The 14,680-nt window shown below is 41.2% G+C and overlaps 1 protein-coding gene across 1 annotated transcript in view; it reads left to right on the top strand.

The window, feature by feature from the left end:
* The window catches only part of IPCEF1 (interaction protein for cytohesin exchange factors 1), a 131,876-nt gene extending 121,410 nt beyond the window's left edge, over positions 1-10,466 (top strand). Inside the window, exons 11-12 of the mRNA XM_028129901.2 lie at positions 1,784-1,977; positions 9,201-10,466. Of these exons, the coding sequence (XP_027985702.2) occupies positions 1,784-1,977; positions 9,201-9,365 (359 nt within the window). The 3' untranslated portion in view covers positions 9,366-10,466. The remainder of the gene's footprint in view (positions 1-1,783; positions 1,978-9,200) is intronic.
* The last annotated feature ends 4,214 nt before the right edge of the window (positions 10,467-14,680 follow it).

Raw genomic sequence — 14,680 nt, 5'->3', positions numbered from 1 at the left:
TGTGGGGCATGCAGGAGGCAGCTGATCAATGATTCTCTTTCACCACTGACGTTTCTCTCTCTCTCTCACCACGCTATTGTCTGTGTCCATAGGTTATGCATATAAGTTCTTTGGTTAATCTCTCCCCACCCACCCATCCACCCCCACCTTCCCTTTTATATATACTATAAAACCACTATATATATATAAACTAGAGGCCCGGTGTTTATATATATATATATATATATATATATATATATATATATATATATATAAACTAGAGGCCTGGTGCACAAAATTCGTGCATGGGGTGGGGGTCCCTCAGCCCAGCCTGCAACGACGCCAGCATCCTGCGCCCCGGCCAGCCTCTGGCCAGAGGCCCACCCACCCACCCTCCCTCCATGGGCCGGGGGTGCGTGGGACACAGGGGCCCGTCGCCGGGGTGACACCACCAGCATCCAGTGCCCCAGCCGCCATCTTTGTGATGGAGTGATGGTTAATTTGCATATCACCCTTTTATTAGATAGGATTGATTTCAGAGCTGAGAGCTCCAATGGTGTGACTGAAATGCCATGTCTTGGCCGTGTCTATAGATTGGCTCCATTCTCATGATTCCTGGGATGATTTCTGGAATCTTCTAGTTCACATCATCACACTACTCAGTTTAGGAAAAAAGGGAGATTGATTCCGTGATCACCCCAAACCAAAGTTCAGAACTGAGGTCCCTGGCTCCAGCTGGCCTGCCCTGAAACCCATGCTCACTCCTAAATCAATGACTATGGCCAGCATGGTGGAGCTGCCATTGGATTAGCCTAGCACAAATGGTCCCCGGGTTCTCGGGTAGAGTTGCTTCACTAGAAGCATTTGATCTGAGGCTGGAAAGGCCTAGTTAGGAATGCGAGTGGAGGAAGCAGAAAGAATAACCATTATCTGCTCAAAGCCACAGACCACAGGCAGGTTTCTTCTTTCAATGGGCAGTTAAATGTCATCTGGGAAAGTGATTCTGAAGCCTTAGGGTGTGTATTAGTTTGCTAGGGTTTGCCTGTCCCATCACTGTATTTTTGAAGCACATAACTCCTTTGGTTTCATAGGTTCACAGATGGAGAGGAATTTTGCCACAGGGTGAATCATTCTTTGGGTCTCTCCAATACCAGATATAGATGATATTTGGATTCGATTTTAAACTTAGCATTGATGTTGGAATGGGTTAAGACTTTGGAGCTGTTGGGATGGTATGAATATGTTTTGCATGTGAGAAGGACATGAATTTTGGCTGGCTCGATGGTGAATGAATATGGGTTTGATTGTGTTCCTCCAAAATTCCTATATTGAAGTCCTGACCCCCTGTTCCTTAGGCTATGACTTCATTAGAGATTGAGTAGGTGCAGATGTAATTAGTTAAGATGAGGTCAGTAGGGTGAGTCCTAGTCCAGTATGACTGGTGTTCTTATAAAAGGGACACATTTGGACTCAGAGGCATGCAGGCAGGGAGAACACCCTGTGAAGACTGAGTTATTCTGCGGCAAGCCAAGGAACCAACAGAAGCACAGAGAGAGGCCTGGAACAGATCCTTCCTTCCCTCGCGTCTTCAAAGGGAACATGACTGTGCCAAAACAAAGTACCATAAACTCATAAACTGAGTGGCTTAGACAACAACAATGTATTGTTTCACAGTTCTGGAAGCTAGAAGTCTGAGATCATTGTGTCAGCGGGGCCTTGTTTTAGGACCACAGTGTCCAGTGTTCTCACCTTGATTTTAACTGGGTTTATTGTTATTGCTTTTTTTTTTTTTTTATTTTGATAGAAGAAACAAAAGTGTCTGGAGATGATGAAATGGAGAAGCTCTACAAATCATTAGAGCAAGCCAGTCTATCTCCTCTTGGGGACCGTCGACCTTCAACCAAAAAGGAGTTGAGAAAGTCCTTTGTGAGGCGGTGTAAAAATCCATCCATAAATGAGAAACTCCACAAAATCCGAACCTTGAATAGCACATTAAAGGTAAAAAAACGTCCAACTGCGGATGAACTCTGTGGATGCGGGGTAAAGAATGGCTGGTTCTGCAGAGATTCATGCCAGCCACTGCGTGTTTGTGTGGGTGGGAGGGAGGGACGTAAAAGAAGTCCAGTCTCCGTGGGATGAGGTGACCTTTGGTGTTCTTGAAGCTCTAGAACACTCACAGGGAGAACCCATCTACTTTCCCACATAGGTCTTGATTTTTGCATTCACCCCGATAGAAAATTTCAAATGTTAAGCTCCTTAGAAGACAGGGACCACGTGTAGTAATTTTTGTGTGTACCTTTTCACCTAGCCCGAGAGATGTTGATGGGCGCTTAAGATAGTTAACTTGTGAGAATAAACAGTAATATTAATAAGATCTTGGGATTCCACTGATTTATCACAAAGTGCCACTGTTCTGTACTACAGCCAGAGGAAATTTTCTAGATTTCAAATACAGCAAAGACTTAGTGACTCTCTGCTGTAGGCTCTGCAGCCAAGATACGCCACGAGAGTCGAGCAGTAGGAAATACATACTTCATGGTAATAGACCAGCAGATGTTTTCACAATGGGAATGAGGGAGAGAGTGTGCAGGATGTACTGACGCTATTTTCAGGGCCTCCTGTGACTAAAACGAGTCCTCATAACAAAAGCATTCTGCTTTCACATTTAGATTATAGCATGAGCAGGAGGAGGCCAGGATACTTGGTCAACTGGTCCTGAACTAGCAAAGGATTTATAGATTCTGAAAAGCCTTGATAGATCCCGCAACTTAATTCTGTTTTGTGCATGTCCTTCTGTATCAAGAATTTGAGTCTCTTTCCAGAAAGAAATATCAGCAATCAAAGCGCAAGGCTCCAAAGAGATGGCTGAGTGACTCTTAGTCAGATGTCCCAGTTAGTCAATAGAAGACCTCAGCACCCTATAAGCCTGCAAAAATGAGGCTGCAAAAGAAAAGGGAAAGGGGTATTTTAGTTATACAAGTAAAATCCAAATGCAGAAAAATTCCCTAACATTTATTGATGGAAAACATCACTAGCACACATTTTAAAGGCAAATATGATATATTTCACATTATGTACAAAATTGATAAATGTTTGGTTACTTGATGTACTGTGCCTTCGTATGTTGGGATTTTGCTAACTTAATTGCAGTAACTGCTATAAATGAATACATTTTTCATTGAACAAATATTTCCCAAATCTTACTATGTACCAGGCACTATTCTAGGGCACTGGAACTATTGAATGGACCCCACCTGACAATGGAAACAGAGAGGAAAACAGTTAGAATGCAATGTGCTAAGATGTTGTAGTTGATACAAGCTTGGAGTGCTTTGGTAGTCCAGATGAGGGCAGTGGCTGTCTATCTGAGGCCGTTAGGGACAGTGCTGACAACTGACAAATGAGTAAGAGATGAAGAATATCAGGAGGAGCCCAGCTGGTGTGGCTCAGTGGTTGAGTGTTGACCTATGAACCAGGAGGTCATGGTTCAATTCCCGGTCAAGGCACATGCCTGGGTTGCAGGCTCAATCCCCAGTGTGGGGTGTGCAGGAGGCAGCTGATCAATGATTCTCTCACATCATCGATGTTTCTATCTCTCTCCCTCTCTCTTCCTCTCTGAAAAACAAAACAAAACAAAACAAAAAGAATATCAGGATGAGAAGGAAGGGCATTCAAGGAGGAGGACCTAGCTTGGGTAAATGTATGTCAGTCGATCATGCTTTAGTCCATGTTGGGAGAAATAGGGAATGGAGGCTAAGAAGAGGATAGACAGTGCAGGCCATTTCTAGAAGGAGAAAGACTGTGTTCCTCACCTCTCATAAAACAGCAGGCTTAGGATTCTAGACCAACACAAGACCATGTCCTAGCCTGGCCACTGAGAGGCTAGGTTTATACATGGAATTCAAAGGTTTTAGCAGCCTCATGTGGTTCTCTGAAATCTCTTGCTCTCTATGCACTGTGGCCATATAATTGATCAATCCAGCTTTTTCCTTTCTCCCTGTGCATTAGGTATCTATTGCTAGGTAACAAAAAAAAATCTCAAAACTTAGCAACCCTAATCAGTAAACACTTATTTCACAGTGTCTGTGGGTCAGGAATCTGGGCGTGGCTTGCTGAGGAACTTCTCCCTCAAGGGCCTGTGATCCAGGCCTCAGCTGGGACTGCATTCATTCCTCCACTGGGGGAGTCAGTACTTGCGGGCTCTCTCATGAGGTTGTTGACAGAATTCAGGTCTTCACAGGTTGCTGGACTGAGGGACTCAGTTGTTCATTGTCTGTTGGTGGGAGGCCACACAGTTCTTTGCCCTGTAGCCCTTTCTTAGGGTGGCTCCCAAAATGAAAGCTGGCTTCCTTGAGAGCAAGTAAGACACAGAGAGCGAGTGAACAAGATGGATCATATGCCAATGTCAATCATGACATCCCATTACATCCACAGTATTTATAGTATTCTGGTCATTAGAGGCCAGTCACTAGGTCAGCATGGATCCACAGAGGGGGATTATACAAGGGCATGAATACCTGGGAGCAAAGAACAGTGGGGGCCATGTCAGGGGTTATAATGCCCAGCTACTCTCTGTACATTCCTAGAAAAAAGCCCTTTTCCACAGATCCCTTAGGCCTCACCAAAGTGTGATGCTGGGGCTGTGGCAATAGTTCCAGTGCCCTAGAATAGTGCCTGGTACATAGTAAGAATAGTGCCTGGTACATAGTAACACCCGTTCCTATCAACCTCATTTGGAGGGAGGAAGACATGATTGTGTGGAACTTGACTTTGGTGAAAAAAAAGCACATCAAACTATTCATTGGACAAAGATAATTTAGTACTGTATATTTATTCAAGTCGGAAGGCTATAAGAATTATTTTAACCATCTTTAATTAATTTTTAATTGAATATATTGCAATGCCATTGAGTAATACATTTATACAAGTTTCAGGGGTACAATTCTATAATGCATCATCTGTATATTGTATTGTGTGCTCACCTCCCCAAGTCAAGTTTCCTTCCATCACCATTTCTCCCCTTTACCCTCTCCTACCTTTCCCCATCCCCCTTCACCCCTGGTAATTACCAAACTGTTGTCTGTCTATGAGTTTTTTGTTTGTTTTCTTAATCCCTTCACCTTTTCACCCAGCCCCTCCACCTCCCTTCTGATAGCTGTCAGTCTGTTCTTTGTATTTATGAGTCTGTTTCCATTGTGTTAGTTTATTTCGTTCATTAGATTCCACATATCAGTGAAATCATTTGGTACTTGTCTTTCTCTGGCTTTAAAATTCAAAGCAGTCAGGATGGTGGTTGCCTTTGAGGAGGAGGGAAGGATATGATGGGAGGGTCCCCAAGTACAGTCTCTGAGATACTGGTAAGGGTCCATTTTGACTTTGGTGGTGGTTACAGACTGGTCCATTTTGTGATAATTCATCAAGCACAAGCCCTATTGTGTGTGTGCTGTTCTCTGTATATGTTACATTGCAATATCAAGATTTATTTAAAAAATAAAACACTTCAAAGCTTGAGCGTGGACAAGCAGAGACAACAGTTTCATGCAAAAACAAAGGAACTGTTTTAACAATAGTGTTTATATTAGTGATAGGCACATTCCATACATAAAAAAATATCCCTGTATGGGGATTATATTGGAACAAATGTGGAAATTCTTCAAGAACATTGAGCATTCTATCATGTTATGTTGTAATATAGATCTTTAGGAATTTCTGATAGCTCAACATCCACTGATTTTTGGCTAAGTCTTCTTTTATTTTATAATGAATGATTACTGGAATAATTAAGGGGTCTGCTTGAAAGTTTATCTCAGGGTTTCCCTGGCCTATGTCAAGAGGAACTAACCCTTCTTTGCCCAACTGCTCCGATAGAATACAATTTCAATGCTTAGGTTTTGAATCAAGTTATCTGCTGCATATTTGGAGTGAAAAATGAAATTATAGCATCTGTCTTTCACAGTATTTTTTGGAAGCCCTACCAAGCCCAGCCTACCTTCTAGAAAGCAAGGATGATGTTGTAAAAGTAGTTCAAAGCATTGGGAGAGCAGGACCCAGCGTGATGCTGCTGAGTCCGGGGTGCTGGGTCTAGGAGGTAGCTCAGAGGGTTTGTTGTTTCATGAATTCCCTTCCTCTAAATTCTTGTCTACAGTGTTTTTCTTTTATCCATTAAAAACTAACACAGACTTGAGCCAAATGGTAAGACATTTGGATTGTTTAGAACTATAAAACGTGTGGTGTTAGCCCAAAGTTGGAGAGACCCTTTCCTAAAACCTTTTATCAGATTTAGAGGGATGATTAGTGCATTTTTGCCTTTAAAAATTAATTTTCCAAATTTTGTTCAACTGCAAAGATCTTGTTTTTCAATAAAATATTAGGATCTCTCTCTGAACAGATGACAAAATTTCTTTAGAGCAAAAGTAAGAATCCTTAAATAACTTCATATGAATAGCACTATGGTGTTAGAGGATGAAAGCTTTTTTTTTTTTTTAATACTTTTTTTTTTTTTTTTATGGAAGCATAAATGTTGAGAACTCAGAGAGAAGAAAGAAAACTCTCTTGACCCTGGCTCGACTTTCTGCCAGTAATCCTTCCCAGTTACCCACTTACTTCGCCTCCCTCCTCTGCTTCTGGGTCCTGGCCAGCCTGCTTGTTATCTGTCCTTCTTTGATTACTTTCCTACTGAACAATTTTTTCTCTTTTCTTAAACCTAAATATATCTCTTGATCTTCATCTATTATCACATCCTTATTCACTTGATTCAAGATTATAAATCTCATCACTCAGACTTCTGTATGGGGGTGGTACTTTTCTCTTGAAATCTATATTATTCTGGCCAATCTAGAAACTGGAAAAGAAGAAAACAAGAAAAATGTAATAAAACAATAGATTTGAGTGCCACTAACATTTGTGATCATCTATGACCAGACACTTCATTTGGATAAAACAAATGAAGTATCTAGAATCCTGACAATTCTAGAATCCTTAAAACTATGTGGAAATGTCTGTATAGTTAGACAGATATAGATGTGTGATATATAACATATAATAAGATATATATTAGAGGCCCGGTGCATGAAATTCATGCACTCAGGGGAGTTCCCTCAGCCTGGCCTGTGCCCTCTTCCAGTCCGGGAGCCCTCAGGGGATGTCTAACATCAGAGGCAAGAGAGGCTCCCACCACTGCCACTGTGCTTGCCAGCCATGAGCCCTGTGGGAGCACACTGACCATGAGCGGGCAGCGCCTGCATTGAGTGTCTGCCCCATGGTGGTTGGTGCACATCATAGCAACTGGTTGTTCTGCCTTTTTTTATTATGTAGGATATATGTGTGTGTGTGTGTGTGTGTGTGTGTGTGTGTGTGTGTGTGTGTATGTATATATTTATATATATATATCATGTATAAAATATTTTTGTTTGTTTGTTTATGGAGAGGATTTTTTGGGCTCCAAATAGGGTTCATGATGCAAAAGCAATTAAAAAGCAAATGAATAAGTAGTTTATTCATTCATTTCTTATTTCATATATTAATTTTTTCAACAAGTATTTAGTGAATGTCCACCATGTGTCAGTCATTCTTTCAGGTACTTGGGGACATAGCAGCGGGTATATCACACAAAATTGCCTGCCCTCATGAAGCTATATTTAGTTAGAGGGAGAAATAAACAAAGTAAGTAAGTAATTTTATAGTATACAAAGTAATGATAGATTTATAGAGAAGAGAAGGCAGATAAAGAATGTTGAGGGATCGCTTATTAATTAGGATAGGCATGAAAATCTTCTTTGAAAGATGGAATTTGAGTAAAATAATTGTGTAGATGTAGGTAGTGGGCAATAGGAACTGGGGAGAAATATTCTTCTCACTGTTTCTTTTCCTAAAAAAAAAAAAATTGAACAAGGTCATCAGCTGTAAGGAAGGATGGGGGCAAGGCTTGAGTAGACACAGGAAGTTTTGAACTAGTCCTTTGGAAGAGTGAGAGAGGAAAGGGATGAGAAAACATGATGAAAGTCCACTTAATGGCAGTGGTTATGAATTTGAACTGTAACCAGTGAGCACAGCTGTAAATTTTTAGCTACACATATGCCATCCTAGAGGTAGGTAGAGAGAGTGGTTCATTAATATATATGTATTGAATGTCTTCCTGCAATTGGCATTGTGTTAGGTATAAAGAACACAGCAATGAATTCAATATGTCTATTATCACCTTCCTTACAAAGCTTTAGAATAGGTGGTATGAGGAATCCATGAGTATCTAAGCACTACATGGTGAGCAACAAATGGTGCGCCAGCCCATGGGACCCTGGACATGAAGGGGAACCATTAAAGGGACTCAGCATTTTAGGTGGATCCCGGCACTGCCATGCGGAAGGTGGATTTGAATTGGAGATTAGAGAAAGGGACTCCTTTAGGAGGCTGTACAGTAGATAGAGTGTGGTATATTGGACTTAGTATCTGAAATTAGAGTGATAGTCATAGGGATAGAGGAAACAAGAATAGATTTGAGATAAAATTGTTAGGACTGAATGATCTTTTTTTGAATGTGGAAGCTGTTGCATCTTATTTTTACCTCATTTCTTGACTACAGAAAACTTCCCTAACCTGGGTCCGACATTTCAGAAATGTGTGTTATTGATAACAGAGGAGGCAGGGTGAAATAATATGAGTAGATCCTATACTCTATTAGCACCATTGTATACTGTTTTCATGGAAGGTTAGTAGTCTTTGAATAATAAAAAAAAAGGCCTATATAGTTATTCTGCATATATTAATTAAATACATGTGTGTGATTTATTAAAAATTAAGATAAAATAAAAAAATTTTTTTATTGACTTATATCTTAGGGAAAGCACTGTTTTCCATTTTACTTGGTGAAGTTTGGCTGGTCAATGAAATAATGATACAGTTATGAGTTTCAGGAGGAATAATGGTCACACTAAGAGAGAACTATCACTGTGGTATGCAAAAATGGATTAATCAGAGAAGAGTCACATAGGAGACCTTGGCTGTATGTCTAGTGCTTCCATTGGGTAGGATACTTAACAGATGTCCTGCCATATATCTTAGGGTTGTTGTAGGGATTTGAATATTAATGGGTAAACACACTTTGATAATTTTGATGAATGTGTATGTGCAATTATTTGTAAAAGGGATGAAGGTTGCTTATTGAAATTGAGATGCTCACTACAATCCCTATCCCCCCCCCCCCCTTTTTTTTTCTACTTGGACAGTGTAAAGAACATGACCTGGCCATGATTAACCAGTTGCTGGATGATCCGAAGCTGACAGCCAGAAAATACCGGGAGTGGAAGGTCATGAACACCATGCTGATTCAGGACATCTATCAGCAGCAGCAGGACCCTGCGTCTGCATCGGCCCCTGCAGGCTCTCCCTAGAGACTCCAGAAACCACCTTCCTCTGCCTCTGTTGAAAGTTCTGTTTGACAACAAGCCAGCATTCTCTGCCCTCTCCCACTTCTCCCCCCAAGCAACCCTTCAAGATGTTGCCAGAGCTCACATTTTTCCTTAAAAGGAAAACAGACCAGTTCCTCAAGTAATCAGCTTCCCGTAGAGATGCAGTCTTGGTGAGGACCAGCATCAGGAGCTGCAGGATTCCTTCCAGGTGTGGTGTTCCCATGGAGACCGGAGGGATGGAGTCCAGTTGAACAATCCTTGTGTTCCTGCTGGGAGTTCAGTTATGCCAGACTCTAGGTGGAATGTGAAAACTCTGTTCCCTGCTCTCAAGAGAATTACAACATTCTGTGGACAAAGGATCACTTTTTTACCATAGAAATATTCAGTTCTCCAATTCTACTGAGTTGGGCAGCTGTGTTCTCCAAATCATTTTGTTGGATGAAGGAATGTTTTCTATGGCGGCAACCGGAACAGGACAAATGTTTTTGTGGAGCTGAAATCCCCTGCCCCTGGTCCAGAATGGTGGTGCCTTTTCCACGAGTGGAGAAACACTTGATAGCGAGTGGGGTGTGGGAGAACCCGGGAAGGAGGCGTGTTCTGTGTTCCCCTCACTCAAAGGACAGCTTGATGGCCTCACACTTCACCAGCTGGGGGTGGGGTGGGGTGGGATCTGATTATGTTTCCTTTCCACAGAACAGCTAACGAAAATGTCTCCTTACACTTGGAGGCCTCTCCTCCTTCCCAGCGTTCCTGAGCCCCTGTAGGGGACAGTAACAGGTCCTGCAAGGAATGTTTGCTGGAGTTGTCCTTGGGTGTGTGCCTATGCACAGTATAACTTTATATCTAGGCTCCCCAGGATAAATATTGATGAGATCATTCTGTTATCTGAATTGTTTAAATACCTTTACCCCAAAAACAACAAAAACCAGCCAACAAAAACAGCAAAAGAGTTCAGACGTGATTGTTTTATTTTTGTACGTTTATGTCACATTGTGTCCTATGTGAATAGCTATCTATAATGTTTGTTATTTAAGTATATTTATAGAAGTTCAAATTACTAGTGTTTTAAAAGATGATATACTATTCTATGTTTTGCTCAGTATATATTCTCAAAGGATATACATTTTTGCTTGAGAAAAATAGAAATACTATTGATGATTGATTCATTGGAGTTATTACATATATAATGTATGAGGAATGCTCAGGAAATCTTGTGGGATCAATGAGGGGGCATGCAATAATTATCTTTCATTTTCTGATTTATCTCTTTTTCTCTCCCTCCCTCTCTCCCACCCTCTCAGCCTTCCTTTCTCTCTGCAGAGGGCTTAAATTTCTCTGTTTTAAGTTACTCTCTTAACTGGAAATAGACTTTCATCTTACATTATCCCTTTGGGTAAATAAACTTTAAATCGTATGCCATTTATGCCCTGCCTAAACCAAATGAAACACAACTAATGTACTCTTTTGTCTAAAGACCTGTAGAAATTTAGGGGTCTGTTGTTAAAGAGAACTAATTTTATTAAAGAAGCAATAGGAAAGTCTCCCCTTACTAATCATCATGAATATTTTTCACCATAAAAGTAACCACAAACCACCAAAACCCCACTTTGGCCCTACCCCTAGCAAATGGTCAGCATAACACAGTTTTCTGTATAACATTTAACCATGGCTTGATATTCAAATGGAAATAACCCCTGAATTTTATCTGCAAACTAAATGGAAATAGTTGTTGAATATTTTCCCAAGCTTTACTAAGAAGTCTTAATACTTTGAAAAAGAGAGAGAGAGAGAGAGAGAGAGAGAGAGAGAGAGAGAGAGAGAGAGAACCAAAAACAAAAAACACCAACCTAAGCATTAGGAAAGAAAAAAATCAAACCAGAAAACTCACACACACACACACACACACACACACACACAAAAGAGGAAGCAACCTGTAGTGTTAGAAGCCTGTGTAAGATAGGAAGCCAGGGCAGCTAGTTTAGCCCAGCAAACTCTTCAAAGCTCCTATACCAAGTGGACCATGCTGGGCGAGGTCACAGGCCACACAGATGCGGGCGCCTGGCCTGTGATGAGTTACTGTTGGCATTGGAGAGAAGTAACCATTCATGTCCTCAGACTGGGACCTGAAGCTTCTGGTAGGAGAGGCCGGTGCTTTCATCTCTACTCTGGAAATGATCATTTAGCAGCTATTAGAACATTGATTGCGTAGGATGCACAATGTCAGCCACGTGTTGAGGGAAGGAGACGTAATGGAGGAAATGATAATGGATGTGATGTGCTGTTCTCCCACCTTTGTTCTCTGGTTCCCAGCACCAACCTACACATTTCACGAGTTGTTTTTTGTTTGTTTGTTTGTTTGTTTTCCCCTAAATTGAATTCTTCCAAAATCTTTTGACCAGGGCATGGCATGGGATATATTTCAGTGTTCTACTTTGGCTTTTCATTAATACATATTTAACTGACCTTTTAGTAGACATTCCCTTAGAACCATCCAGAGGCAACGTAGGTTCATGACATTACTTAATCAAGCCGCTCAGTTATTTTTCAAAGGCAAGTTAGTCTAGAAGCGTTTGCTGTGTTAGTTAAAGCAGCCACCGTGCAGAATCACCCCAAATGGAAGTTAAACTGAACTGTACCATTTTGCATCCTGCTCTCCTAGACCAAAGTTACCTTAAGGGGAGACTGCTCCCCACACCTGTAGACAGAGGGTCTGAGGGCTGTGGAATGACCCAGAACCATGGCTGTTCAGTAAGGAAGTGGAGAATCTCTAAGCATAACCAGGTCCAATACCTGTGGGCACCTTCTATTGTTTGGGATCAGGATCAGACTCCTCCTTGGGGTTGCTGGGAGGACCACTTCTCACCATTGTTAGTCTGTAGACCCAAACTGGTGCCTGCTATGTATGATACCCTCATTTGCTGGTCCATCACAGCACATGCTAAATCGGATGGTCTCATTCTTGGGTCCCACCTTTTTTGCTTTTAATAATTCTTAGTTCTGCTACAATCCCAGCATAGCATCAAGAAGAATCATAAAGCATACTTTTGCAAACACTCCCAGAAACCCAAGAAAGAACTTAAGTTTGGAGTGAGATTTCAATGTGAACCAATGCCTTATATGTATGCAGCACTTTATAGTTTGCAAACAGTGTGTTTCAGGCTCCCCCTCCCCCTCCCCAGGGGTCTTCATGGGATGACTGTGGTTTAGTACTACTCTGTCTGATGGAGTGAGGAAACATACTCTGAAAGGTAAGGTGCTGGAGAGAGCCCCAGGTGGTATAGCCAGGACTTGAACTTGTTCCTCCCTCTCCCCTTACTTTGCCCAGTCACTGTTGCGTCCAAGTAGTTGGACTTGGAGTGCCCATGTCTTTGTGCTGAAATGGGCACACGCAGTGGTGGCTTTTGCAAAGTCATCCATTTGAACCCCTCGGGGAAGGGGGGAGGGAGCCTTCTTTTCCTTGAACCCAGTCTCTTCCCACAGGTTACTGTCCCTCCCGCAGTGACCTGTTGACTGTGAATTGGGGTTTAACCTCCTAAGCACTCTGGGCTTCCTTGCCTTCCTTCTGAAAAGTCTACTGCTTGTGAGGTGCTGAAAGAGATAGACTTCAAGAAATGGAGCGTATTTTTTAATTTTCCTTTCAAAGAGTGTCAGGAGATGTCAGAGACCAAGCTTAGTGGCGAGGGGCCACTAGTCTTATAATTATCAGCATAATTTCCCCAGAAAGCCTTTAAACCACAAACAAAATCAGAGGTAAAACATAAAAAGAAAATATACTTTTCAGTCTTTTAAAGAGAGATGACATTGAAAGGTAATATTTTGATACAGCCACACCGAAGATTTAGTGAGCAATTTAAGTACCCGGGATGCCCATCTGAAAGTTACTATTTATTGAAGAGCTGCCATGTCCAAACGGAGTTTTAGGATGTGTCTCTTCTTCAGTCTAGTAGAATACGGTATTTGATTGGGGTGTTCCCATTTATTTCCCTTCCAATTTTTTGTGCACTTATCTCACAAGAGAAACCAAGTCCTGGAAATGTGAGGTGATTGTCCTGCCCGGGCTTCTGGGATGTGGAGTTGAAAAGGAAAACCCTGAAATGGACTGTGACAACCCATGTGGAATGGACAGGGGAGGGGACAGGTCCGGGTTCACACTCTGACGCCAATCTCAGGGAACAGGCTATCGAGCGGCTACATGTTTCTCTACATGGTGAGACAGGAAGCTGTCTTCTTGCATCCTCTGCACATCTTTCGTTGCTCTTCCCCATGTCACCACAGGCCACAGAGAAAACATTTTAAAAAAATGGAGTTTTGTTTAAAAAAAATAGTTCATTTTTTTAATGAACTCCAAAAAAATGGAGTTTTGTTTAAAAAAATAGTTCATTTGTTAAAAAAAATAGTTCTTGCATTTCTCTTGCTGTGAGGGCACCCGACTGCTCTGTAATGGTATTTCTTCGAGTCCACAGGGGAAGCATGCCCCATGGAAACACGTAGTATCCCATAATAAAACCAAGATGATAAGTCACCACGGATGTCAATGTCCTTGCATGAGGGGGATGTGACTTGTAGCGCTGCATGGTCTTTGGGGGCAAGATGTTAATGTGGAAATGACACCTTCAATTTCACTGTGCTTTCATTCTCTGTCACCTACCCTCTTGGATTATTCTGAAAAGTGTCACAGCTCATTTCTCCTGCTTTATTTTTTTGAGGTTGACTTGTAAGATAAAAATAAAAACAAGGTGAAATATATATATACATAGTAAAATTACATGGAAAAAAATTAAAATATACTACTGGTGTTCATTTTCTGCCCGGCAATGTTGTATTCTCAAAAAAAAAAAAAAAAAAAAAAAAAAAGGAAGAAAAAGAGTCTCTAGCTAGTGTTTGAGGGCTGGGTGTTTATCTTCTGTAAAGGTTACAGCGCCCTCTAGTGCCAGTCACTAAAATAATAGATTCTAGACTACTGATACTTTTATTTGTAAAGAAAAGATCTAATTCTGTTGGGAATTCTTTTTCAACGATAATTGATGTGGTCTCCTCCAATGGTCCTCAGCTTACAGGTCTTTTAGCACAGAGATATTTATCAAAATTATTAGTTTACAAACTTAGACTTGCATATTATATATCCCTTATCATTTACTCAGCACCCACATCTTCCTTAGAGATTTAAACATTTATTCAGATTATAAAAGTTACAACTTGCGGCACATCAGTTATTTAAAATACATAAGCTATTTCTGTGAAAAATAAACAAAGCTAATACTGAAATAGCATAATAAATCGCCTTTATTTTGGGTCCA

The sequence above is a fragment of the Eptesicus fuscus genome, chromosome 10 (genome assembly GCF_027574615.1).
Source record: "Eptesicus fuscus isolate TK198812 chromosome 10, DD_ASM_mEF_20220401, whole genome shotgun sequence".
NCBI lineage: Eukaryota > Metazoa > Chordata > Mammalia > Chiroptera > Vespertilionidae > Eptesicus > Eptesicus fuscus.
The sequence above is the reverse complement of the archived record's forward strand: the minus strand, read 5'-3'. Positions and strand labels throughout refer to the sequence as shown.